Source organism: Procambarus clarkii, chromosome 15, assembly GCF_040958095.1.
Source record: "Procambarus clarkii isolate CNS0578487 chromosome 15, FALCON_Pclarkii_2.0, whole genome shotgun sequence".
NCBI lineage: Eukaryota > Metazoa > Arthropoda > Malacostraca > Decapoda > Cambaridae > Procambarus > Procambarus clarkii.
Window position 1 is genome coordinate 47356850 of NC_091164.1, and position 27310 is coordinate 47384159.

Below are 27310 nucleotides of genomic sequence, written 5' to 3' on the forward strand. Positions count from 1 at the left end.
AATGCAATTATTATAACATACAAATTAAAGAAATTACTTCAGATTTAGAAGAACTAAGAAATGCCCAGAGGCCTGAAAGCTGCAGTATTAAAAGTTATGACAAGTTTTGTAATAATAGGTATTTGAATGGTTTGAATGGTCAGCACAGTAACCGAACCAGGCAGTGTGATGTAGTCATTGCGCGAATTCGCCTTGGCTTTAGACACATCTGGCAGGTTAGTGAGGCTGAGCCACTACCAGAATACTCAGATTGTAAATTCTGTGATAAACCTTTAATGCATTCACTAGAACACTATATTATTGAATGTGAAACCGCAAAGGACTTTAGACCTCCTGGCCTCTTGTACCACCAACTGTGTAAATATTTTATTGACTCAGGTGTTCTGGACGACATCCTAACAATTTATCCAAAATTTGCTTGTCCATTTTAAAGAATGAAGAACAATTTTTATTTATATCACTTCTAAGCTGCATCACTTATGAACCATCCCTGCTCTTGTGTGGCAGTGCACAATAGAAAGTTGTTTTCACATATCCATACATTAAAACATTGATTGTAACCATGATATATATGTGCTTCAGCCTACAGTTTAGACCTATTGTCTTATGTATGACCCTCTGTCCTGCGTGACAGTGAATACCAGCATTATCCTCACTTTAATAAGTCTCAAAATCCTCAGATTAGGCAAAATTGTAATTATTTTTGTCAATAAAGATATTAATAATAATAATCGACTGAGAAAATCAAAGAGTGACCGCCCAGAGCCATGCTGGCCGGGAGCGATACTGTATCCACCTCTATGAGTCAGCTGACTCCTCACTTTCAAATATCTCAAGCTCATATACAGACATATCTCCATCAAGAACTCCTAATTCATATATCAACAAAATAAAGACTATAATACACAACCTTACATATTAATACATATCAATAATTCAGTACATTAAAGATTATATAATGATATAAAAATATGTGAACAAAGAATTCATATTAGCAAGACATGGTAACACTGGCGGGAGAGGGGAGGAGGGGTTAAGGGAGGATTTCAAGACGTCTGTCAGCCAGCTATTATACATAAGTATACATGAATACAATATAAAGTATATATATATATATATGCAACATGTGTATCAAAACCATGTCTATGTGGTATACATCTCACAGTGCCAAAATATAATTTAATGTTAGAGGACAATGTAATGAACAATAATGAAAGGGAAATTACACAGTATACATGACAGTAATAGATCCGAGACCTAAATTTATACATTCTCCATCATAGTTCACATAATATTTCCTATACAGCATTATGTAGCATTCCATAATATAAGTATATACGGATGTTTTTCAAGCTACATGACATTAGGCTACTGCTATTCACTAGACTTCTAATATATATCCACAAATACATGGCAAGGACTTATGGTACAGATATATAATATACATAGATATATGTGGAATACATTGGCAATACACATTTAATACTAGTGTGTTGTCGAAAAGAGAATAACTACATAAATTAATATTCGTGATACTAGGCTAATCAGCCAAGACATCACTATACAGTTTGAGCACATCATACACCAGCTAGAGTATGATCATACTGGTGTATGTGTGGTCATAACACCACCTCACACCCATATGGTAATATCACAACACACCATGGACCAGTATGGTAATATCACAACACACTATGGTCCAGTATGGTAATATCACAACACACCATGGTCCAGTATGGTAATATCACAACACACCTTGGACCAGTATGGTAATATCACAACACACCATGGTCCAGTATGGTAATATCACAACACACCATGGTCCAGTATGGTAATATCACAACACACCATGGACCAGTATGGTAATATCACAACACACCATGGACCAGTATGGTAATATCACAACACACCATGGACCAGTATGGTAATATCACAACACACCATGGACCAGTATGGTAATATCACAACACACCATGGACCAGTATGGTAATATCACAACACACCATGGACCAGTATGGTAATATCACAACACACCATGGTCCAGTATGGTAATATCACAACACACCATGGACCAGTATGGTAATATCACAACACACCATGGACCAGTATGGTAATATCACAACACACCATGGACCAGTATGGTAATATCACAACACACCATGGACCAGTATGGTAATATCACAACACACCATGGTCCAGTATGGTAATATCACAACACACCATGGACCAGTATGGTAATATCACAACACACCCGAGTGATAGTGAAATAGCAGTGATAGTGAAGTGATGGTAGTATAGTAGTGGTAGTGATATAGTAGTGATTGTGCGGTAGTGGTATTGTAGCAATGATAGCGATATAACAGTGAATGTAAGGAGGTTACAGTACTGAGAAGATATAGCATTGATGGTGATACAGCCGTCATTGTCAAGTATATGATACCAAAGTATAAATACCAAAGATAGTGAAGTTATGATGATATAGTGATAAAGGTCTGTCCTTAATTACATTGTCATCAAAACACGCAGTCCATGGTGATGCTGAAGTGATGGTGATGGTGGTGGTACAGTGAACTAGAGTGGCAGCACAACACCACAGTAGTGATGGTGGTGGTACAGTGAACTAGAGTGGCAGCACAACACCACAGTAGTGATGGTGGTGGTACAGTGAACTAGAGTGGCAGCACAACACCACAGTAGTGATGGTGGAGGTACAGTGAACTAGAGTGACAGCACAACACCACAATAGTGATGGTGGTGGTACAGTGAACTAGAGTGGCAGCACAAACACCACAGTAGTGATGGTGATGGTACAGTGAACTAGAGTGGCAGCACAACACCACAGTAGTGATGGTGGTGGTACAGTGAACTAGAGTGGCAGCACAACACCACAGTAGTGATGGTGGTGGTACAGTGAACTAGAGTGGCAGCACAACACCACAGTAGTGATGGTGGTGGTACAGTGAACAAGAGTGGCAGCACAACACCACAGTAGTGATGGTGGTGGTACAGTGAACTAGAGTGGCAGCACAACACCACAGTAGTGATGGTGGTGGTACAGTGAACTAGAGTGGCTGCACAACACCACAGTAGTGATGGTGGTGGTACAGGGAACTAGAGTGGCAGCACAACACCACAGTAGTGATGGTGATGGTACAGTGAACTAGAGTGGCAGCACAACACCACAGTAGTGATGGTGATGGTACAGTGAACTAGAGTGGCAGCACAACACCACAGTAGTGATGGTGGTGGTACAGTGAACTAGAGTGGCAGAACAACCCCACAGTAGTGATGGTGGTGGTACAGTGAACTAGAGTGGCAGCACAACACCACAGTAGTGATGGTACAGTGAACTAGAGTGGCAGCACAACACCACAGTCCACCACAGTCACCTCCGTAATGTCACTGTGGTTGACTGCTGCCCTCACCACATCCAGGCCGCTCACTACATCACCGAAGACATCTGGCCACTGGTAACCATCCTGCCGGTCCATGGTGAGGATGGCGAACTGGGCACTCCTGGGCCTCCACGTCTCATACCTGGCCCGCACAGTTCCTGCCCGGCCTGACCTCCGGTACTGCCCCTGGAGGTCAGGCAGCAGTGGGGCTCCTCCCTTACCATCATTACTCTCGTAGTCTCCGCCCACCACACACTCCCTCTGCTCACCCTTGTACCACACCTCCAACAGTTTAGTGTTGCGGTAGGTGTGGCCCCGCTGGCCCGTACACAACAACACAAACTGTCTGGCCAGCGGAGTGTCACGGGTCAGCCGGATGGTGACCCGCCCTCTTGTTGACCCCGCCCACCCGAGGTCAAGGAATGCCAGGGTGCAGGAGGGCTCCAGCACGCCCACAACCTCACTCTCCTGCAGAAAATGAAACAAATCATGCTGATAACTGTACAACAAAATGCTATCATATTAGTTATCAAAACTCAGTAAGTCAGTAATGTCAGTAAGAATAGTGGGTGTAATAAAGTAACCTGGAGGGTGTGGGCGTGGGCGGGCGTGGGCTGACGCAGGAGTGGGTGGAGGTACAGCTGTCCGTCTTGTAGAGTTATCCTGGCGGAGCGGCGGCCATCTTGGTCTTCTTTGACGGCCAACACCCGGCCAGCCTCCACCAGCCTCTTGACGGCCACCACCCGGCCAGCCTCCACCAGCCTCTTGACGGGCTCACTCATCCTGCGGAGGTCCTCAACCTGTGGACAGTGTCAGCCCCATTATCACCTGTGGTCAGTGTCAGCTCCATTATCACCTGTGATCAGTGTCAGCCCCATTATCACCTGTGGTCAGTGTCAGCCCCATTATCACCTGTGGTCAGTGTCAGCCCCATTATCACCTGTGGTCAGTGTCAGCCCCAGCTCTACTGGCAGGGGGTTGGTGCTGGACATGTAGCTCCAGCCCCTCTATTGGCATGGGGTTGGTGCTGGACCTGTAGCTCCAGCCCCCCTCTACTGGCAGGGTGTTGGTGCTGGACCTGTAGCTCCAGCCCCCCTCTACTGGCAGGGGGTTGGTGCTGGGCCTGTAGCTCCCGTCCCACCTCAACAGGCAGGGGGTTGGTGCGGGACCTGTAGCTCCTGCCCCCCTCTACTGGCAGACGGTCGGTGCTGGGCCTGTAGCTCCAGTCCCACCTCAACAGGCAGGGGATTGGTGCGGGACCTGTAGCTCCAGCCCCCCCCTCTACTGGCAGGGTGTTGGTGCTGGACCTGTAGCTCCAGCCCCCCTCTACTGGCAGGGGGTTGGTGCTGAACCTGTAGCTCCTGCCCCCCTCTACTGGCAGGGGGTTGGTGCTGGACCTGTAGCTCCAGCCTCCCTCTACTGGCAGATGTTTGGTGCTGGAACTGTAGCTCCAGCCCCCCTCTACTGGCAGGGGGTTGGTGCTGGACCTGTAGCTCCAGCCTTCCTCTATTGGCAGGGGGTTGGTGCTGGACCTGTAGCTCCAGCCCCCCTCTACTGGCAGGGGGTTGGTACAGGACCTGTAAATCCAGCCCCCATCTACTGGCAAGGGGTTGGTGATGGACCTGTAGCTCCACCCCCCCTCTACTGGCAGGGGGGTTGGTGCTGGACCTTTAGCTCCAGTCCCCCTCTACTGGCAGCGGGTTGGTGATGGACATGTAGGTCGAATCCCCCTCTACTGGCAGGGGGGTTGGTGCTGGACCTGAAGCTCCATCCCCCCCCCCCCCACTCTACTGGAAGGGGTTGGTGCTGGACCTGTAGCTGCAGCCTCCCCCTCTACTAGCAGGGGTTGTTGCTGCACCCCCCCCCCCTTCTACTGGCAGGGGGTTGGTGCTGGACCTGTAGCTGCAGCCCCCTCTCTACTGGCAGGGGGTTGGTGCTGAACCTGAAGCTGCAGCCCCCCCCCCTCTCTCTCTCTCTCTCTCTACTGGCAGGGGGTTGGTGCTGGACCTTTAGATGCAGCCCCCTCACCTGGCAGGGGGGGTTGGTGCTGGACCTGTAGTTCCAGCCCCCTCTACTGGCAGGGGGTTGGTGCTGGACCTGTAGCTCCAGCCCTCCCCCCATTTATTGGCAGGGGGTTGGTACTGGACCTGTAGCTCCAGCCCCTTCTACTGACAGGGGATTGTTGCTGGACTTGTAGCTCCAGCCCCCCTCTACTGGCAGGGGGTTGATGCTGGACCTGTAGCTCCATCTCCCTCCCTCTACTGGCAGGAGGTTGGTGCTGGACCTGTAGCTCCAGCCCCCACCTTTACTGGCAGGAGGTTGGTGCTGGATCTGTAGCTCCAGCCTCTTCTACTGGCAGGGGGGCTGGTGCTGGACCTGTAGCTCCAGCTCCACACTACTGGCAGGAGGTTTGTGCTGGACTTGTAGCTCCAGCGCCCCTTCCCCCCTCTACTAGCAGGGGGGTTGGTGCAGGACCTGTAGATCTAGGACCCCTCTACTGGCAGGGGGTTGGTGTTGGACCTGTAGCTACAGCCCCCCCCCCTCTACTGGCAGGGGGGTTGATGATGGACATGTAGATCCAGCCCCCATCTACTGGCATGGGGTTCGTGCTGGACCTATAGTTCCAGCCCCCCATCTACTGGCAGGGGATTGGTGCTGGACCTGTAGCTCCAGCCAACCTCTACTGGCAGGGGGTTGGTGCTGGACCTGTAGCTGCTGCCACCCCCCTCTACTGGCAGGGGGTTGATGCTGGACCTGTAGCGCCAGCCCCTCTTTACTGGCAGGGGATTGGTGCTGGACCTGTAGCTCCAGCCCCTCTCAACTGGCAGGGGGTTGGTGCTGGACCTGTATCTCCAGTCCCAACTCTACTGGCAGGGGGTTGGTGCTGGAAATGTACCTCCAGCTGCCCCTCTACTGGTAGGGGGTTGGTGCTGGGCCTGTAGCTTCCGCCCCCCCCCCTCTACTGGCAGGGGGTTGGTGCTGGACCTGTAGCTCCAGCTGCCCCTCTACTGGCAGGGGGTTGGTGCAGGACCTGTAGCTCCAGCCCCCCTCTACTGGCAGGGGGGTTGGTGCTGGACCTGAAGCTCCATCCCCACTCTGCTGGCAGGGGTTTGGTGCTGGACCTGTAGCTCCAGCCCCACCCCCCCTCTACTGGCAGGGGGTTGGTGCTGGACCTGTAGTTCCAGCCCCCCAATACTGGCAGGGGGGTTGGTGCTGGACCTGAAGCTCTATCCCCCCTCTACTGGCAGGGGGATGGTGCTGGACCTGTAGCTCCAGCCCCCCCTCTACTAGCAGGGGGTTGGTGCTGGACCTGTAGTTCCAGCCCCCCTCTACTGGCAGGGGGGTTGGTGCTGGACCTGAAGCTCTATCCCCCCTCTACTGGCAGGGGGATGGTTCTGGACCTGTAGCTCCAGCCCTCCGCTACTGGCAGGGGGTTGGTGTTCGACCTGTATCTCCCTTCCCCCCTTTACTGGCCGGGGGGGGGGGTCCTGGACCTGTAGTTCCAGCCCTACTCTACTGGAGGGGTTTAGTTCTGGACCTGTAGCTCCAGCCCCCCTCTACTGGCATGGGGTTGGTGCTGGACCTGTAGCTCCAATCCACCTCTACTTGCAGGGGTTTGGTTCTGGACCTGTAGCTCCAGCCCCCCTCTACTAGCAGGGGGTTGGTTATAGACCTGTAGCTGCAGCCCTCCTCTACTGGCAGGGGGCTGGTGCTGGACCTTTTGCCCCAGCCCCCTTCTACTGGCAGGGGGCTGGCGCTGGACCTGTAGCTCCAGCCCCCCTCTACTGGCAGGGGGTTGGTGTTCGACCTGTATCTCCCTCCCCCCCCTTTACTGGCAGGGGGTTGGTGTTCGACCTGTATCTCCCTCCCCTCCCCTCTACTGGCCGGGGAGGGGGGGAGGGGTCCTGGACCTGTAGCTCCACCCCCCTCTACTGGCAGGGGGTTGGTGTTGGACCTGTACCTCCACCTCCCTCCCTCTACTGGCAGGGGGTTGGTACTGGACCTGTACATCCAGCTGCCTCTCTACTGGCAGGGGGTTGGTGCTGGACCTGTAGCTCTAGCCCTACTGTACTGGCAGGGGGTTGGTGCTGGACCTGTAGCTCCCGCCCCCCTCTACTGGCAGGGGGTTGGTTCTGGACCTGTAGCTCCAGCCCCCCTCTACTAGCAGGGGGTTGGTTATAGGCCTGTAGCTCCAGCCCTCCTCTACTGGCAGGGGGTTGGTGCTGGACCTTTTGCCCCAGCCCCCTTCTACTGGCAGGGGGTTGGCACTGGACCTGTAGCTCCAGCCCCCCTCTACTGGCAGGGGGTTGGTGTTCGACCTGTATCTCCCCCCCCCCCTTTACTGGCAGGGGGTTGGTGTTCGACCTGTATCTCCCTCCCCTCCCCTCTACTGGCCGGGGAGGGGGGGGAGGGGTGCTGGACCTGTAGCTCCACCCCCCTCTACTGGCAGGGGGTTGGTGTTGGACCTGTACCTCCACCTCCCTCCCTCTACTGGCAGGGGGTTGGTACTGGACCTGTACATCCAGCTGCCTCTCTACTGGCAGGGAGTTGGTGCTGGACCTGTAGCTCTACCCCTACTGTACTGGCAGGGGGTTGGTGCTGGACCTGTAGCTCCCGCCCCCCTCTACTGGCAGGGGGTTGGTGCTGGACCTGTATCTCCAGTCCCTCCTCTACTGGCAGGGGGTTGGTGCTGGAAATGTACCTCCAGCTGCCCCTCTACTGGTAGGGGGTTGGTGCTGGGCCTTTAGCTTCCGCCCCCCCTCTACTGGCAGGGGGTTGGTGCTGGACCTGTAGCTCCAGCTGCCCCTCTACTGGCAGGGGGTTGGTGCAGGACCTGTAGCTCCAGCCCCCCTCTACTGGCAGGGGGGTTGGTGCTGGACCTGAAGCTCCATCCCCACTCTACTGGCAGGGGTTTGGTGCTGGACCTGTAGCTCCAGCCCCCACTCTACTGGCAGGGGGTTGGTGCTGGACCTGTAGTTCCAGCCCCCCTCTACTGGCAGGGGGGTTGGTGCTGGACCTGAAGCTCTATCCCCCCTCTTCTGGCAGGGGGATGGTGCTGGACCTGTAGCTCCAGCCCCCCTCTACTAGCAGGGGGTTGGTTCTGGACCTGTAGCTCCAGCCCTCCTCTACTGGCAGGGGGTTGGTGCTGGACCTTTTGCCCCAGCCCCCTTCTACTGGCAGGGGGTTGGTGCTGGACCTGTAGCTCCAGCCCCCCTCTACTGGCAGGGGGTTGGTGTTCGACCTGTATCTCCCTCCCCCCCCCTCTACTGGCAGGGGGTTTGTGTTCGACCTGTATCTCCCTCCCCTCCCCTCTACTGGCAGGGGGTTGGTACTGGACCTGTAGCTCCAGTCCCCCGTCTACTGGCAGGGGGTTAGTGCTGGACCTGTAGCTCCACCCCCCCCCCACTACTGGCAGGGGGTTGGTGCTGGACCTGTACCTCCAGCTGCCCCTCTACTGGCAGGGGGTTGGTGCTGGACCTGTAGCTCCACCCCTCCTCTCTACTGGTAGGGGGGGTTGGTGCTGGACCTGTAACTCCGCCCCCCCTCTACTGGCAGAGGGGGGGGGGGGGGTTGGTACTGGACCTGTAGCTCCACCCCCATACTACTAACAGGGGGTTGGTGCTGTACCTGTAGCTCCAGCCCCCCCTCTACTGGCAGGGGGTTGGTGCTGGACCTGTAGCTGCAGCCCCCCCTCTACTGGCAGGGGGTTGGTGCTGGACATGTAGCTCAAGCCCCCCTCTACAGGCAGGGGGGATAGTTCTGGACCTGTAACTCCAGCCCCCCTCTACTGGCAGGGGGTTGGTGCTGGACGAGTAGCTTCAGCCCCCTCTCTACTGGCAGGAGATTAGTTCTGGACCTGTAGCTCCAGCCCCCCACTGTTGGCAGGGGGTTGGTGCTGGACCTGTAGCTCCAGCCCTACTGTACTGGCAGAGGGTTGGTGCTGGATTTGTAGCTCCAGCTCCCTTCTACTGGCAGGGAATTGGTGCTGGACCTCTAGCTGCAGAACCCCACTATTGGCAGGGGGTTGGTGCTGGTCTTATAGCTCAAGCCCCACTCTACTGGCAGGGGGTTGGTGCTGGACCTGTAGCTCCAGCCCCATCCTACTGGCAGGGGGTTAGTGCAGGACCTTTAACTCCAGCCCCCCCTCAACTGGCAAGGGTTCGGTGCTGGACCTGTAGCTCCAGCCCACCTTTACTGGCAGGGGATTTGTGCTGGACCTGTAGCTCCAGCCCCCTCTACTGGCAGGGGGTTGGTGCTGGACCTGAAGCTCCATCCCCCCACTACTGGCAGGGGGTTGGTGCAGGACCTGTAACTCCTGCCCCCCCTCTACTGGCAGGGGGTTGATGCAGGACCTGTAGCTCCATCTCCCTCCCTCTACTGGCAGGAGGTTGGTGCTGGACCTGTAGCTCCAGCCCCCACCTTTACTGGCAGGAGGTTGGTGCTGGATCTGTAGCTCCAGCCCCTTCTACTGGCAGGGGGGCTGGTGCTGGACCTGTGGCTCCAGCCCCACACTACTGGCAGGAGGTTTGTGCTGGACTTGTAGCTCCAGCGCCCCTTCCCCCCTCTACTAGCAGGGGGGTTGGTGCAGGACCTGTAGATCTAGGACCCCTCTACTGGCAGGGGGTTGGTGTTGGACCTGTAGCTACAGCCCCCCCCCTCTACTGGCAGGGGGGTTGATGATGGACATGTAGATCCAGCCCCCATCTACTGGCATGGGGTTCGTGCTGGACCTATAGTTCCAGCCCCCCATCTACTGGCAGGGGATTGGTGCTGGACCTGTAGCTCCAGCCAACCTCTACTGGCAGGGGGTTGGTGCTGGACCTGTAGCTGCTGCCACCCCCCTCTACTGGCAGGGGGTTGATGCTGGACCTGTAGCGCCAGCCCCTCTTTACTGGCAGGGGATTGGTGCTGGACCTGTAGCTCCAGCCCCTCTCAACTGGCAGGGGGTTGGTGCTGGACCTGTATCTCCAGTCCCAACTCTACTGGCAGGGGGTTGGTGCTGGAAATGTACCTCCAGCTGCCCCTCTACTGGTAGGGGGTTGGTTCTGGGCCTGTAGCTTCCGCCCCCCCCCTCTACTGGCAGGGGGTTGGTGCTGGACCTGTAGCTCCAGCTGCCCCTCTACTGGCAGGGGGTTGGTGCAGGACCTGTAGCTCCAGCCCCCCTCTACTGGCAGGGGGGTTGGTGCTGGACCTGAAGCTCCATCCCCACTCTGCTGGCAGGGGTTTGGTGCTGGACCTGTAGCTCCAGCCCCCCCCCCCTCTACTGGCAGGGGGTTGGTGCTGGACCTGTAGTTCCAGCCCCCCTCTACTGGCAGGGGGATGGTGCTGGACCTGTAGCTCCAGCCCCCCCTCTACTAGCAGGGGGTTGGTGCTGGACCTGTAGTTCCAGCCCCCCTCTACTGGCAGGGGGGTTGGTGCTGGACCTGAAGCTCTATCCCCCCTCTACTGGCAGGGGGATGGTTCTGGACCTGTAGCTCCAGCCCTCCGCTACTGGCAGGGGGTTGGTGTTCGACCTGTATCTCCCTTCCCCCCTTTACTGGCCGGGGGGGGGAGGGGTCCTGGACCTGTAGTTCCAGCCATACTCTACTGGAGGGGTTTAGTTCTGGACCTGTAGCTCCAGCCCCCCTCTACTGGCATGGGGTTGGTGCTGGACCTGTAGCTCCAATCCACCTCTACTTGCAGGGGTTTGGTTCTGGACCTGTAGCTCCAGCCCCCCTCTACTAGCAGGGGGTTGGTTATAGACCTGTAGCTGCAGCCCTCCTCTACTGGCAGGGGGTTGGTGCTGGACCTTTTGCCCCAGCCCCCTTCTACTGGCAGGGGGTTGGCGCTGGACCTGTAGCTCCAGCCCCCCTCTACTGGCAGGGGGTTGGTGTTCGACCTGTATCTCCCTCCCCCCCCTTTACTGGCAGGGGGTTGGTGTTCGACCTGTATCTCCCTCCCCTCCCCTCTACTGGCCGGGGAGGGGGGGAGGGGTCCTGGACCTGTAGCTCCACCCCCCTCTACTGGCAGGGGGTTGGTGTTGGACCTGTACCTCCACCTCCCTCCCTCTACTGGCAGGGGGTTGGTACTGGACCTGTACATCCAGCTGCCTCTCTACTGGCAGGGGGTTGGTGCTGGACCTGTAGCTCTAGCCCTACTGTACTGGCAGGGGGTTGGTGCTGGACCTGTAGCTCCCGCCCCCCTCTACTGGCAGGGGGTTGGTTCTGGACCTGTAGCTCCAGCCCCCCTCTACTAGCAGGTGGTTGGTTATAGACCTGTAGCTCCAGCCCTCCTCTACTGGCAGGGGGTTGGTGCTGGACCTTTTGCCCCAGCCCCCTTCTACTGGCAGGGGGTTGGCACTGGACCTGTAGCTCCAGCCCCCCTCTACTGGCAGGGGGTTGGTGTTCGACCTGTATCTCCCCCCCCCCCCCCCTTTACTGGCAGGGGGTTGGTGTTCGACTTGTATCTCCCTCCCCTCCCCTCTACTGGCCGGGGAGGGGGGGAGGGGTGCTGGACCTGTAGCTCCACCCCCCTCTACTGGCAGGGGGTTGGTGTTGGACCTGTACCTCCACCTCCCTCCCTCTACTGGCAGGGGGTTGGTACTGGACCTGTACATCCAGCTGCCTCTCTACTGGCAGGGAGTTGGTGCTGGACCTGTAGCTCTACCCCTACTGTACTGGCAGGGGGTTGGTGCTGGACCTGTAGCTCCCGCCCCCCTCTACTGGCAGGGGGTTGGTGCTGGACCTGTATCTCCAGTCCCTCCTCTACTGGCAGGGGGTTGGTGCTGGAAATGTACCTCCAGCTGCCCCTCTACTGGTAGGGGGTTGGTGCAGGACCTGTAGCTCCAGCCCCCCTCTACTGGCAGGGGGGTTGGTGCTGGACCTGAAGCTCCATCCCCACTCTACTGGCAGGGGTTTGGTGCTGGACCTGTAGCTCCAGCCCCCCCTCTACTAGCAGGGGGTTGGTGCTGGACCTGTAGTTCCAGCCCCCCTCTACTGGCAGGGGGGTTGGTGCTGGACCTGAAGCTCTATCCCCCCTCTACTGGCAGGGGGATGGTTCTGGACCTGTAGCTCCAGCCCTCCGCTACTGGCAGGGGGTTGGTGTTCGACCTGTATCTCCCTTCCCCCCTTTACTGGCCGGGGGGGGGAGGGGTCCTGGACCTGTAGTTCCAGCCATACTCTACTGGAGGGGTTTAGTTCTGGACCTGTAGCTCCAGCCCCCCTCTACTGGCATGGGGTTGGTGCTGGACCTGTAGCTCCAATCCACCTCTACTTGCAGGGGTTTGGTTCTGGACCTGTAGCTCCAGCCCCCCTCTACTAGCAGGGGGTTGGTTATAGACCTGTAGCTGCAGCCCTCCTCTACTGGCAGGGGGTTGGTGCTGGACCTTTTGCCCCAGCCCCCTTCTACTGGCAGGGGGTTGGCGCTGGACCTGTAGCTCCAGCCCCCCTCTACTGGCAGGGGGTTGGTGTTCGACCTGTATCTCCCTCCCCCCCCTTTACTGGCAGGGGGTTGGTGTTCGACCTGTATCTCCCTCCCCTCCCCTCTACTGGCCGGGGAGGGGGGGAGGGGTCCTGGACCTGTAGCTCCACCCCCCTCTACTGGCAGGGGGTTGGTGTTGGACCTGTACCTCCACCTCCCTCCCTCTACTGGCAGGGGGTTGGTACTGGACCTGTACATCCAGCTGCCTCTCTACTGGCAGGGGGTTGGTGCTGGACCTGTAGCTCTAGCCCTACTGTACTGGCAGGGGGTTGGTGCTGGACCTGTAGCTCCCGCCCCCCTCTACTGGCAGGGGGTTGGTTCTGGACCTGTAGCTCCAGCCCCCCTCTACTAGCAGGTGGTTGGTTATAGACCTGTAGCTCCAGCCCTCCTCTACTGGCAGGGGGTTGGTGCTGGACCTTTTGCCCCAGCCCCCTTCTACTGGCAGGGGGTTGGCACTGGACCTGTAGCTCCAGCCCCCCTCTACTGGCAGGGGGTTGGTGTTCGACCTGTATCTCCCCCCCCCCCCCCCTTTACTGGCAGGGGGTTGGTGTTCGACTTGTATCTCCCTCCCCTCCCCTCTACTGGCCGGGGAGGGGGGGAGGGGTGCTGGACCTGTAGCTCCACCCCCCTCTACTGGCAGGGGGTTGGTGTTGGACCTGTACCTCCACCTCCCTCCCTCTACTGGCAGGGGGTTGGTACTGGACCTGTACATCCAGCTGCCTCTCTACTGGCAGGGAGTTGGTGCTGGACCTGTAGCTCTACCCCTACTGTACTGGCAGGGGGTTGGTGCTGGACCTGTAGCTCCCGCCCCCCTCTACTGGCAGGGGGTTGGTGCTGGACCTGTATCTCCAGTCCCTCCTCTACTGGCAGGGGGTTGGTGCTGGAAATGTACCTCCAGCTGCCCCTCTACTGGTAGGGGGTTGGTGCAGGACCTGTAGCTCCAGCCCCCCTCTACTGGCAGGGGGGTTGGTGCTGGACCTGAAGCTCCATCCCCACTCTACTGGCAGGGGTTTGGTGCTGGACCTGTAGCTCCAGCCCCCACTCTACTGGCAGGGGGTTGGTGATGGACCTGTAGTTCCAGCCCCCCTCTACTGGCAGGGGGGTTGGTGCTGGACCTGAAGCTCTATCCCCCCTCTTCTGGCAGGGGGATGGTGCTGGACCTGTAGCTCCAGCCCCCCTCTACTAGCAGGGGGTTGGTTCTGGACCTGTAGCTCCAGCCCTCCTCTACTGGCAGGGGGTTGGTGCTGGACCTTTTGCCCCAGCCCCCTTCTACTGGCAGGGGGTTGGTGCTGGACCTGTAGCTCCAGCCCCCCTCTACTGGCAGGGGGTTGGTGTTCGACCTGTATCTCCCTCCCCCCCCTCTACTGGCAGGGGGTTTGTGTTCGACCTGTATCTCCCTCCCCTCCCCTCTACTGGCAGGGGGTTGGTACTGGACCTGTAGCTCCAGTCCCCCGTCTACTGGCAGGGGGTTAGTGCTGGACCTGTAGCTCCACCCCCCCCCCACTACTGGCAGGGGGTTGGTGCTGGACCTGTACCTCCAGCTGCCCCTCTACTGGCAGGGGGTTGGTGCTGGACCTGTAGCTCCACCCCTCCTCTCTACTGGTAGGGGGGGTTGGTGCTGGACCTGTAACTCCGCCCCCCCCCTCTACTGGCAGAGGGGGGGGGGGTTGGTACTGGACCTGTAGCTCCACCCCCATACTACTAACAGGGGGTTGGTGCTGTACCTGTAGCTCCAGCCCCCCCTCTACTGGCAGGGGGTTGGTGCTGGACCTGTAGCTGCAGCCCCCCCTCTACTGGCAGGGGGTTGGTGCTGGACATGTAGCTCAAGCCCCCCTCTACAGGCAGGGGGGATAGTTCTGGACCTGTAACTCCAGCCCCCCTCTACTGGCAGGGGGTTGGTGCTGGACGAGTAGCTTCAGCCCCCTCTCTACTGGCAGGAGATTAGTTCTGGACCTGTAGCTCCAGCCCCCCACTGTTGGCAGGGGGTTGGTGCTGGACCTGTAGCTCCAGCCCTACTCTACTGGCAGAGGGTTGGTGCTGGATTTGTAGCTCCAGCTCCCTTCTACTGGCAGGGAATTGGTGCTGGACCTCTAGCTGCAGAACCCCACTACTGGCAGGGGGGTTGGTGCTGGTCTTATAGCTCAAGCCCCACTCTACTGGCAGGGGGTTGGTGCTGGACCTGTAGCTCCAGCCCCATCCTACTGGCAGGGGGTTAGTGCAGGACCTTTAACTCCAGCCCCCCCTCAACTGGCAAGGGTTCGGTGCTGGACCTGTAGCTCCAGCCCACCTTTACTGGCAGGGGATTTGTGCTGGACCTGTAGCTCCAGCCCCCTCTACTGGCAGGGGGTTGGTGCTGGACCTGAAGCTCCATCCCCCCACTACTGGCAGGGGGTTGGTGCAGGACCTGTAACTCCTGCCCCCCCTCTACTGGCAGGAGGTTGGTGCTGGACCTGTAGCTCCAGCCCCCCCCCCTCGACTGGCAGGGGGTTGGTGCTGGACATGTCGCTCCAGCACCCCCCCCCCTCTACTGGCAGGGGATTGGTGCTGGACCTGTAGCTTCAGCCCCCCCCCCCTCCTACTGGCAGGGGGTTGGTGCTGGACCTGTAGCTCCAGCCCCACCTCTACTGGCAAGGGGTTGGTGCTTGTCCTGTAGCTCAAGCCCCACTCTACTGGCAGGGGTTTGGTGCGGGACCTGTTGCCCCAGCAACCCCTCTACTGGCAGGGTGGTGGTGTTGGACCTGTATCTCCAGTCCTCCCTCTACTGGCAGGGGGGGAGGGTTGGTGCTGGACCTGTACCTCCAGCTACCCCTCTACTGGCAGGGGGTTGGTGCTGAACCTGAAGCTCTAGCCCCCCCCCCCTACTGGCAGGGGGTTGGTGCTGAACCTGAAGCTCTAGCCCCCCTATACTGGCAGGGGGTTAGTGCTGGACCTGTATCTCCAGTCCCCCCTCTACTGGCAGGGGGCGAGGTTGGTGCTGGACCTGTACCTCCAGCTGCCCCTCTACTGGCAGGGGGGGTTGTTGCTGGACCTGTAGCTCCAGTCCCCCTCTACTGGCAAGGGTTTGGTGCTGGACCTGTTGCCCCAGCCCCCCACTATTGACAGGGGGTTGGTGCTGCACCTGTAGCTCCAGCGCACCTCTACTGGCAGGGGGTTGGTACTGGACCTGTAGCTCTAGCCCACCTTTACTGGCAGGGGGTTGGTGCTGGACCTGAAGCTCCATCCCCCCTCTACTGGCAGGGGTTGGTGCAGGACCTGTAGCTCCTGCCCCCCCTCTACTTGCAGGGGGGTTGGTGCTGGACCTGTAGCTCCAGCCCCCTCTACTGGCAGGGGGTTGGTGCTGGCCCTGTAGTTCCAGCCCCCCTCTACTGGCAGGGGGTTAGTGCTGGACCTGTAGCTCCAGCCCCCCTCTACTGGCAGGGGGTTGGTGCTGGACCTGTAGCTCCAGCCCCCCTCTACTGGCAGGGGGTTGGTGCTGGACCTGTAGCTCCAGCCCCCCTCTACTGGCAGGGGGATAGTGCTGGACCTGTAGCTCCAGCCCCCCTCTACTGGCAGGGGGATAGTGCTGGACCTGTAGCTCCAGCCCCCCTCTACTGGCAGGGCGTTGGTGCTGGACCTGTAGCTCCAGCCCCCACTCTACTGGCAGGGGTTGGTGCTGGACCTGAAGCTCCAGCCCCCCTCTATTGGCAGGCGGTTTGTTCTGGACCTGTAGCTCCAGCCCCCCCCCCCTCTACTGGCAGGGGGTTTGCTCTGGACCTGTAGCTCCAGCCCACTTCTACTGGCAGGGGGTTGGTGCTGGACCTGTAGTTCCAACCCCACTCCCCTCTTGTGGCAGGAGGTTCGTGCTGAACCTGTAGCTCCAGCCCCCCTCTACTTTCATGGGGTTGGTGCTGGACCTGTAGCTCCCGCCCCCCCACTACTGGCAGGAGGTTCGTGCTGAACATATAACTCCAGCCCACCCTCTACTGGCAGGGTGGTTGGTGCTGGACCTGAAACTCCAGCCCCCCTCTACTGGCAGGGGAGGTTGGTGCTGGAACTGAAGCTCCAGCCCTTCCCCCTTACTGGTAAGGGGTTGGTGCTGGACCTGTAGCTCCAGCCCCCCCCCCCTCTACTGGCAGGGGGTTAGTGCTGGACCTGTAGTTCCAGCCCACCTGTACTGGCAGGGGGTTGATGCTGGACCTGTAGCTCCAGCCCACCTTTACTGGCAGGGGGTTGGTGCTGGACCTGTAGCTCCAGCCCCCCTCAACTGGCAGGATGTTGGTGCTGGACCTGTAGCTCCAGCCACCCTCTACTGGCAGGGGGTTGGTGCTGGACCTGTAGCTCCTGCACACCTCTACTGGCTGGGGGTTGGTGCTGGACCTGTAACTCCAGCACCCCTCTACTGGCAGGGGGTTGGTGCTGGACCTGTAGCTCCAGTCCCCCTCTATTGGCAGTGGGTTGGTGTTGGACCTGTAGCTCCAGCCCCCCCCCCCTATACTGGCAGGGCAGTGGTGCTGCACCTGTAGCTCCAGCCCCACCTATACTGGCATAGGGTTGATGCTGGACCTGTACCTCCAGCTGCCCCTCTACTGACAGGGGGTTGGTGCTGAACCTGTAGCTCGAGCCCCACTTTACTGGCAGGGGTTTGGTGTGGGACCTGTTGCCCCAGCCCCCCCTCTACTGGCAGGGGGGTGGTGTGGGACCTGTATCTCCAGTCCCCCCTCTACTGGCAGGGGGTTGGTGCTGGACCTTTAGCTCCACCCCTCCTCTCTACTGGTAGGGGGGTTGGTGCTGGACCTGTAACTCCCGCCCCCCCTCTACTGGCAGAGGGGGGGGGGTTGGTACTGGACCTGTAGCTCCACCCCCCCCCCCCACTACTAACAGGGGGTTGGTGCTGTACCTGTAGCTCCAGCCTCCCTCTACTGGCAGGGGGTTGGTGCTGGACCTGTAGCTTCAGCCCCCCTCTACTGGCAGGGTGTTGGTCCTGGACCTGTAGCTCCAGCCCCCCCTCTACTGGCAGGGGGTTGGTGCTGGACCTGTAGCTGCAGCCCCCCCTCAACTGGCAGGGGGTTGGTGCTGGACATGTAGCTCAAGCCCCCCTCTACAGGCAGGGGGGATAGTGCTGGACCTGTAACTCCAGCCCCCCTCTACTGGCAGGGGGTTGGTGCTGGACGAGTAGCTTCAGCCCCCTCTCTACTGGCAGGAGATTAGTTCTGGACCTGTAGCTCGAGCCCCCCACTGTTGGCAGGGGGTTGGTGCTGGACATGTAGCTCCAGCTTCCCTCTACTGGCAGGGGTTTGGTGCGGGACCTGATGCCCCAGCCCCCCTCTACTGGCAGAGGGTTTGTGCTGGACCTGTAGCTCAAGCCCCACTCTACTGGCAGGGGTTTGGTGTGGGACCTGTTGCCCCAGCCCCCCTCTACTGGCAGGGGGGTGGTGGCAGAGCGAATGCCATCCTCGATGTACGAGCAGCCCTGTTGGGACTAGGTGTGGGCCTAGTAGAGGAGTATGCTGTGAGTACTGATTTGACTATCGCTGTTACTCTAAATTATCAGACCCCTGTATTCCCAGAGACTGGGAGAATCCCAGTCTCTGGGATTCTCTCCATTCCAACTAGTGTTTGGGCACGAAGTGAGGAACCCATTATTGATGCTGAAGGAGCAGTTAACTGTGACTAAGACGTCAGCGCCGGTGGAGGAGTATGTGCAGAAATTCCGCGAATGATTGAAGATGGCGAAGGAGCTGGCTGCTGAGCACCTAAAGACAGCTCAAGAAAATATGTCTATCTGGTACGACAAGAAGGCTGTCCCAAGGAAATTCGAGACGGGAGCCAGTGATGATGTTGCTACCTGGGAGAGGTAGAGTGACGGAATCACGCTTTGGTGGTTCATACTCGGTTGTTAGGCAAGTGCGTCCTGTGAATTATGAGATCAGCAAGCCGAATCGCCCCCGCAAGACTCAAGTATGTCATGTCAACTGTTTGAAGCCATACTTCCCAGAAGAGCAGGAGAGTGCGAAAATAAGTGGAACAGCCCAGTCTCAAGAGGAGAAATTGGTCCTGTGTATGGAGATGAGCCAAGTGTTGCCAGCAGAGGAAGAGAAGTGGGCCCGGGCCGATGATACACGCCTGTCAAATACTGAGAGTTTTACACACCTAGAAGAGAAGCTACGTCATCTGGATAAAGGAAAGAGAAGAGAACTAGTGACCCTAGTAAGGAAGAACCAGTCACTCTTCACGGATGTGCCCCGACGGCACAAGAGTGTGGTGCACGAGGTAGATGTGGGCGGAGGCAAGCCAATCAAGCAGAACGCTTATCGGGCGAGTCCTGACAAGAGGAAGATCATGTGACAGGAGGTGGAGTATCTGCTAGCGAATGACCTCGCGGAGCCCAGCAACAGTGAGTGGAGCTCACCCTGTGTGCTAGTTAAGAAGGGTGATGGCTCGTATCGCTTTTGCACCGACTACCGCGAAGTGAACTCCATAACAGTGTCGGATTCACACCCTATGCCCCGGATAAGTGACTGCGTTGACCAATTGGGTAACACAAGGTTTGTCACCAAGGTCGACCTGCTAAAAGGATATTATCAGATACCTTTGTCTCCGAGGGCAAGAAGGATCTCGGCGTTTGCTACTCCAGATGGATTATACCAGTACAAAGTACTTCCGTTCGGCATGAAAAACAGCGGAAGCTGTTTCCAGTGGATAATGAACGAGGTACTGAGAGAGATGGAAGGCTGCGCCATATACATCGATGATATAGTGGTGTACGCGGATAACTGGAGACAACACATGGATCGTTTGAGAGAGTTATTCCGGCGGTTAGAAGAAGCTAATCTGACAGTTAATCTGGCCAAGAGCGAGTTCGGGAAGGCCCGACTAGAATATTTAGGTTTTGTTGTGGGTCAAGAAGTGACTCCAGTGGAACACAAAGTGATAGCCATCGAAGAATATTCGATTCCCAGGACAGGGAAGGAGTTGTTACGATATCTGGGGATGGTTGGATATTATAGATGATTTTGCAAGAACTTCTCGACAGTGGCGCACCCTTTGACGGACTTGCTGTCTAAGAACGTTTGATGGAAGTGGGGTGAAGCCTGTCAGAAAGCCTTCAAGAAGACAAAGAAGTTGTTAACCGAAGCACCAGTGCTGATTTCACCTGACTTCGAGTCCGACTTCGACTTTATCCTGTACGTTGACGCGAGCAGTGTAGGAATTGGAGCCATGTTAGCTCAAGAGAAGGACGGAGTTCATTGTCCGTAGCATTCTACTCGAAGAAATTCGAGAAGTATCAGAGGGCTTATAGTACAGTGGAGAAGGAAGCCTTAGCCCTGATTCTGGCATTGAAGCACTTTGATGTTTACGTGGGTGGAGGTACTAGACCGGTGCGAGTGTTTACCGATCATAACCCCCTTGACGTTCGTGCACAGGATGAAGAACTCGAATCAAAGGCTGACAAGATGGGCCCTACTAATACAAGGGTACTGGTTGGAAATCTGCCATATCAAAGGAAGGGAGAATGTGGTAGCGGATGCCCTCTCCCGGATTTACTAACCGATATGACTCTTATGTTAAGGGGGGTATGTGATGGTGTCCCCTACAGTTTCTCCCATATGCCAGCTTTAAGAGTCATATCAGCTTATCTGCAGGTTTTCTGAGGCGCAGGGAATCTTTTGAGGTATGAGGCTTCCAAAATGGTTGCTTATTTGGTGAGAAATTTGCATTTGTAAATTTGCAGTGAAAAGGAAAAGTCGCGCCCTGGGTACAACAAAATGGCGCCGCCTGGCCTGCAAATCCACCATTTTGTGTACGATGCCCTCTGGTCGGTGATTAGCTGGCTGAGGTCACATAACTTCATTGACCAATCAGAGCCCGCCCCTGGGTCTGTGACATCACCGAGAGACCTGGCCCGCCTGCAGAGCACCAGGCACTCAGAGATACTCGGCGCTTTGTTGAGAGCGGACGTGCGCCGATTGAGCTCTTGAGTTTTGAGGTCTAGGAGCCTCTGTAAGTGGATATACACAGCCTGACGAGTATATAGTGACTAACAAGGACTGCAGTACTTCAGGAAAGTGCGAGGAAGCCTAATCCAGCGGTGAAAGGGCGCCGAGGACCGTGTGCTAATAGTTTTGGAGAAGTTGAGAGAGTTACGACGGCTGGAGGAGTGAGCTGAAGTGGACCTGGATCACTCGCTGTCGGTGGAACTCCAAAGCATTCAGAGCTGTTGTGATTAGATCACGCCTACTAGGAACTCAGAAGAAAGCAAGTGCATCCTGATCCTTGAGTGTGGTCTCGGTGAAGGAATGCTTGAGGGAACGACGCATGCAGTGACGAATGGATGAGCCAACGCCCAGGAACATCACTCAGGGAATGAGCACGGAGATGCCGAGGATCTTCACAACACCTATGGACTAGTGATGCTTCTGGAACACTGGGAACAACGCGAGGAACTGAGTACCCAGTGGGCGACTGGAGCCTAGGCGTCTGAGGACGGGATATGTTAAGGTAGATCATATTTCCCTCCCTTAATTCCCTTGATTGTTAGGCAAGATAGGCCTATTATTATGCGTAGGCATTTATTAGAGTGCATATAAGTCATAGGAGTAGATTAGGCTGTGGGACAGCACGTATATATTATTCTACTGAGTGGTGAAGACAGCGTGTGGCCGGCCCGTGGAGGAGTGAGGAGCGACGCTGACGGAGCCACCCCAGTGAGGAGGGGCCAGTGATCCCTTTAATTCATCAGCTGATGCGAGCTGCTGGCGGCCACCAGAGGAGCCCTGCTGTCATCATTATTATTATTATTTCCATAAATTCATACATGTATCTTGTGTGTTGTAGTATACTTTGAGTAAACTTTTACTATTTTATCACCGCTTTTGGTATAACCTCCATCTCATTGAGCTTTGTGGTTAATAACATGATTATACTGTACTGTTACTGGAATGACAGAGAGAGACCCTGTGTTGGCAACACGACATGAGATTTGAACACTGGTACTGGCATTCCCTAATGAGTGACCCTGAGATGGCAACATGACTGTACATTTGAATTCTAGTATTGGCAGCACACAGTAAGGTCCTAGGCTGCTGTAAATATATTATATTTGAACTAACGGCGTTGCTGGGACGCAGAGAGAATTACCCAGCTGGCGACCAGGAAGTTAGAGGTGAAAGTGAGGCTACGGCTGGAAGTCCGGCAAATTCTCTGCACGCACAGGTGGGCAGGCCCGGTGGGGGAGTAACATACTGCAGGATTGAGTTTAGTAGTGTGGGCTGGGCCTTCTCCTCTCCCCCTTGGGTCCAAGGTCAAGTGATGACCGGTCTTGAGGCACAACTAGGAGAGCTCCCTGGGGTGAAATGTGATACCCTAGTGGAGGGAGTGAAGTCCCACGGCGTGAGGTTATAGGATCAGTAGCACGATCCCCCGCTGTTTAACTGTAACCTCATGTAACACAAGGCCAAGGTGAGCGGCGCGTGACAACCTGTAGCTCCAGCCTCTATATACTGGCAGAGGGTTGGTGCTGGACCTGTAGCTCCAGCCCCCCTCTACTGGCAGAGGGTTGGTGCTGGACCTCCAGCCCCCCTCAACTGGCAAGGGGTTGGTGCTGGACCTGTAGCTCCAGCCCCCCTCTACTGGCAGTGTGTTGATGCTGGACTTCCAGCCCCCTTCTATTGGCAGGGGGTTGGTGCTGGACCTGTAGCTCCAGACCCCCCCCCCACCTCTACTGGCAGTGGGGGTTGGTGTTGGACCTGTAGCTCCAGACCCCCCCTCTACTGGCAGGAGGTTGGTGCTGGACCTTCATCCCCCTTCTACTTGCAGGAGGGTTGGTGCTGGACCTGTAGCTCCAGCCCCCTCTATTGGCAGGGGGTTTGTGCTGTACCTGTAGCTCCAGCACCCCTCTACTGGCAGGGGGATGGTGCTGGACCTGTAGCTCCAGCCCCCTCTACTGGCAGAGGGTTGGTGCTGGACCTGTAGCTCCAGCCCCCTCTACTGGCAGGGGGGTTGGTGCTGAACCTGTAGCTCCAGCCCCCCTCTATTGGCAGGGTGTTGATGCTGGACCTGTAGCTCTAGCCCCCCTCTACTGGCAGGGGGCTTGGTGCCGAACCTGTAGCTCCCGCCCCCCTCTACTGGCAGGGGGTTGGTGCTGGACCTGTAGCTCCAGCCCCCCCTCTACTGGCAGGGGGTTGGTGCTGTCATTGTTTGGGAGTTTATTAGCAGTTTCAAGGCTTCAGTCTCTTCGAACCCATCAGTGGTCTGTTTTGGTTCACTGTCTTCTTGGATGCTTTCCCGGAAGGTTGGTGGAGTGTCACCCGCTCTCTGCGCCTCTGTGAGGGGGCCAGGATCCCGGGTTCAATAGAGGATCACAGGTTCAATCTTTATGCAGGACGGAAATGATTCACATGTTTCTTTTCACCTGTTTCTGTTGTTCACCTACCAGTAAATGTTTACCAGGAGTTAGGCAACTATTGTGTATTGTATGTTAAAGAAAGTCAGTTGTTGACCTTGGGGAACCTCCATAAACCTAAGAACAGGCTTCCTCTCATCAAAACATGCCTAACTACTCAGCAATTCACAACTGTCGTCAACTTCAGAGAGGTGGTGGCACTGCTCTTTACTACCACCAAGAACTAACATGCTTAAAAGAAATTAGAACTAGAGACTGCTATGGGGAGTATATCTTCGCCAGCTTCAGAGTCAAGGGTGCCGAGTCTGTCCTGTCTGTGGGTGCAGTTTATAGAATTCCTAACACTGATGTGTCCGAATTCAACTCAAACCTTAGAAATCTAATACTTGATAACAGACTGAACAAAAACCACCTAATTATCGCAGGGGACTTTAATATTGACCTCTGCGAGCCAGAACACCCTACTGCTATTAGCTTCCTCAACTGTATGAATTCCTGCTTCCTCATACCCTTAATCACTAGACCTACTAGAATCACTGATAGTACTGCCACGACTCTAGATCACATCTGGACAAACATAACCTCTCCGCTTACTTCAGGTATAATCACCGATAGCACTACAGACCATTATCCCACATTTCTCTTAACTAACATTAGCAAACCACCTCTTGAGTCAAGAGAGATACGTTTTAGACTGCACAATGAAACTGCTATAGACAATTTTATAACTGCTGCTGATAATGTCAACTGGGAGTCCGAGTTAGGTAACATAGAGGACATCAACCTAGCAGTGCAATCTTTTCTTCAAAAAACTCTTAGCCTTTATAACACCCACTGTCCTATGCTTACAAAACAAGTCACAACCAAAAGGCTTAACAATCCCTGGCTTACAAAGGGAATACTTAAATCTATTAATAAAAAACATGACATTGAGAAGAAGTATAGGTTAGGAATTGTCTCCAAAGAATTCTCAAAGAATTACTCATTATTGCTATCTAAGATAATTAGACGAGCCAAAACTAAATACTACGAAGATAAATTTACCCAAATAAAGAGCAATATTAAACAAACTTGGAGCACAATTTCCCAAATATTGGGATCAAAGAAGTCTTTAAATAACAAACCGACTCTCCTGTCTAATAACGATGGTCAGCTTTCAGCCTCTGATTCTGCTATTGAGTTCAATAGGTTCTTCTCTTCCATTGGTTCATCCCTTGCAAATGATATTCCATCTTCAAGTACTGACGTTAAGGACTATCTTACAGGTAACTATCCACAGTCTCTGTACCTAAAGCCTATTAATTCCACTGACGTCAATGAGATAATCCTTTCCCTTAAAACCAAGTCTGGTGCCCCTTGAGGAGATACCAACTTTAATTTACAAAAAAGCCTCCAGATCTTTAGCCCCTGCTATTGCTTTGCTCTTCAACAAGTCACTTGAACTCCAAACCTTTACAGATATTCTAAAAAAAGCAAGAGTAACGCCTGTCCACAAATGTGGTGATCTCACAGATGTTAACAACTACAGACCAATATCAATCCTGCCTAACTTGTCAAAAATTTTTGGAAAACTAATCTATAAGCAGCTTTACTCATATCTAGCCAAATTCAATATACTTAGCCCTCGCCAATATGGCTTCAGACCCAAAAAAAGCACTAATGATGCACTTATTAGTATGCTTAACTCGATTCATACAGCTCTTGATAAAAATGAGTTCCCTGTTGGGTTATTTGTGGACCTGCGTAAAGCGTTTGATACTGTCAACCACCAAAACCTTCTTCTTAAATTACATCATTATGGAGTCAGAGAACACTCCCTACAATACCTCAAATCCTACCTTACTGACAGGCTCCAATATGTTTCTGTGAATAATACAATTTCTCCCACCCTACCCATCAACATTGGTGTTCCTCAGGGCAGCATACTTGGCCCTCTCCTCTTTCTCATCTACATTAATGACCTTCCAAATGCCTCCCAACACCTCAAACCAATTCTATTTGCTGACGACACAACCTTCATTTACTCCAGTCCTGACCCCCTTGCTCTAAATGCCACAGTAAATACTGAGCTAAATAAAGTCCATCTTTGGCTAACTGCCAACAAACTCACCCTTAACATTGACAAAACTTTCTATATTCTGTTTGGCAATAAATCCTCTAATCAAATAAATCTCAAAATAAACAATACCCAAATTTGTAACAAATTAGATGGCAAATTCCTTGGCATTCTCATTGACCACAAGCTGAATTTCCAGGGACACATTCTAAACATATCAAAAAAAGTTTCAAAAACTGTGGGCATTCTTTCTAAGATCAGATATTATGTACCACGCCCTGCCCTGGTGACTCTCTATTACTCCCTTATCTATCCATATCTCAACTATGGTATTTGTGCTTGGGGCTCTACTACCCAAAATCACATACGTCCTCTAATTACTCAACACAAAGCTGCTATTAGGACAATATCCAACAGTGGCCCCAGACATCACTCGGTACTCCTACTCAAATCTCTGAATATGTTAGACATTAAGTCACTGCACATTCTCTCATGTGTATTATACATATATAAAACGCTAAACTATAATGCCAATCCTGATCTCAAAAGCTTCATAGAAGGTTGTAACAGAACCCATGAGCACCACACCAGAAATAAACACAGTTTTGATATTCCTTTTGTACGACTTAATCAAACTAGAAATGCTCTACAAATCAAGGGTCCCAGAATGTGGAATGACCTTCCCAACCATGTTAAAGACTGTACCTCTCTCAACCAGTTTAAGATAAAAACGAAGCTATACCTAATAAATTCCCTGTAACCTACCTTACCCTTCTATTGTCAACCAATGTCTGTTTTTTTTTTTAAAGAGCGCTGTTTGTCGACATAATTGTATCTGTGCTACTTTTTCAGCTATGTTTTCATTCTACTCATTATGCTCAATTAGTATTAAGCTTGTCATTTAAGTTTATCATGCCCGAAATGCTTTGCGTAATAGTGGCTTTAGGCATTGTATGTACTAGCTCTACCTATAAGTCAACCAATCTTTGTAAAAAATTATTGTATGTATGTACCTTACCTAAATAAACATTTATTTTATTTTATTTTTTTACTTTATTTTATTTTTTTATTTTATTTTATTTTATTTTTTTTTTATTTTATTTGCCTATAAGTCAACCAATCTTTGTAAAAATTTATTGTATGTATGTACCTTACCTAAATAAACATTTATTTTATTTTATTTTTTTACTTTATTTTATTTTTTTATTTTATTTTATTTTATTTTTTTTTTATTTTATTTGCCTATAAGTCAACCAATCTTTGTAAAAATTTATTGTATGTATGTACCTTACCTAAATAAACATTTTATTTTATTTTATTTTATTTTTTTTTTAAATGCAACTCAATATCTTGTGATATGAACCACGAGAGAAAATAAAAAACTTACTGTTAATTGCTTCTGGGGGATCTCTCCAGTGATTTCCTGAACTTTATTCATGATGCTGGAGGCTGAGTCTCCCAGGTGTACGGGGTCAGCTGCGGCACCTGTCTCTGTGGTCATCATCTCCAGGGCCTCCCTGATGGTCTCCTGCACCTGTCATTACCAACACAAACATTAATGGTGGAGGCTGAGTCTCCCAGGTGTACAGGGTCAGATGTGGCACCTGTCTCTGTGGTCATCATCTCCAGGGCCTCCCTGATGGTCTCCTGCACCTGTCATTACCAACACAAACATTAATGGTGGAGGCGGAGTCTCCCAGGTGTACGGGGTCAGCTGTGGCACCTGTCTCTGTGGTCATCACCTCCAGGGCCTCCCTGGTGGTCTCCTGCACCTGTCATTACCAACACAAACATTAATGTGGAACCTGGACCATAATGAAGCATCAGGCTCTGAGTAAAGTAACTGGACTATAATGAAGCATCAGGCTCTGAGTAAAGTAACTGGACTACAATGAAGCATTAGGCTCTGAGTAAAGTAACTGGACTATAATGAAGCATCAGGCTCTGAATAAAATAATTTCACAATATAAGTAATGGTGTTTCTCTACACTGACCACAGTGTAGAGGAACACCAAGATG

General features: G+C 54.1%; 1 protein-coding gene across 1 annotated transcript; it reads right to left on the minus strand.

Annotated features, from left to right (window-relative positions):
* Positions 1-2012: 2012 nt before the first annotated feature.
* LOC123749513 (peptidyl-prolyl cis-trans isomerase 3-like) lies at positions 2013-26997 on the minus strand. The gene is made up of 3 exons (XM_069325027.1): positions 26679-26997; positions 3980-4195; positions 2013-3863 (listed from the first exon to the last, which is right to left on the minus strand). Exons 1-3 carry the CDS (start codon positions 26793-26795, stop codon positions 3351-3353), a joined length of 846 nt encoding a protein of 281 aa, XP_069181128.1. The 5' UTR covers positions 26796-26997; the 3' UTR covers positions 2013-3350.
* Positions 26998-27310: the final 313 nt, after the last annotated feature.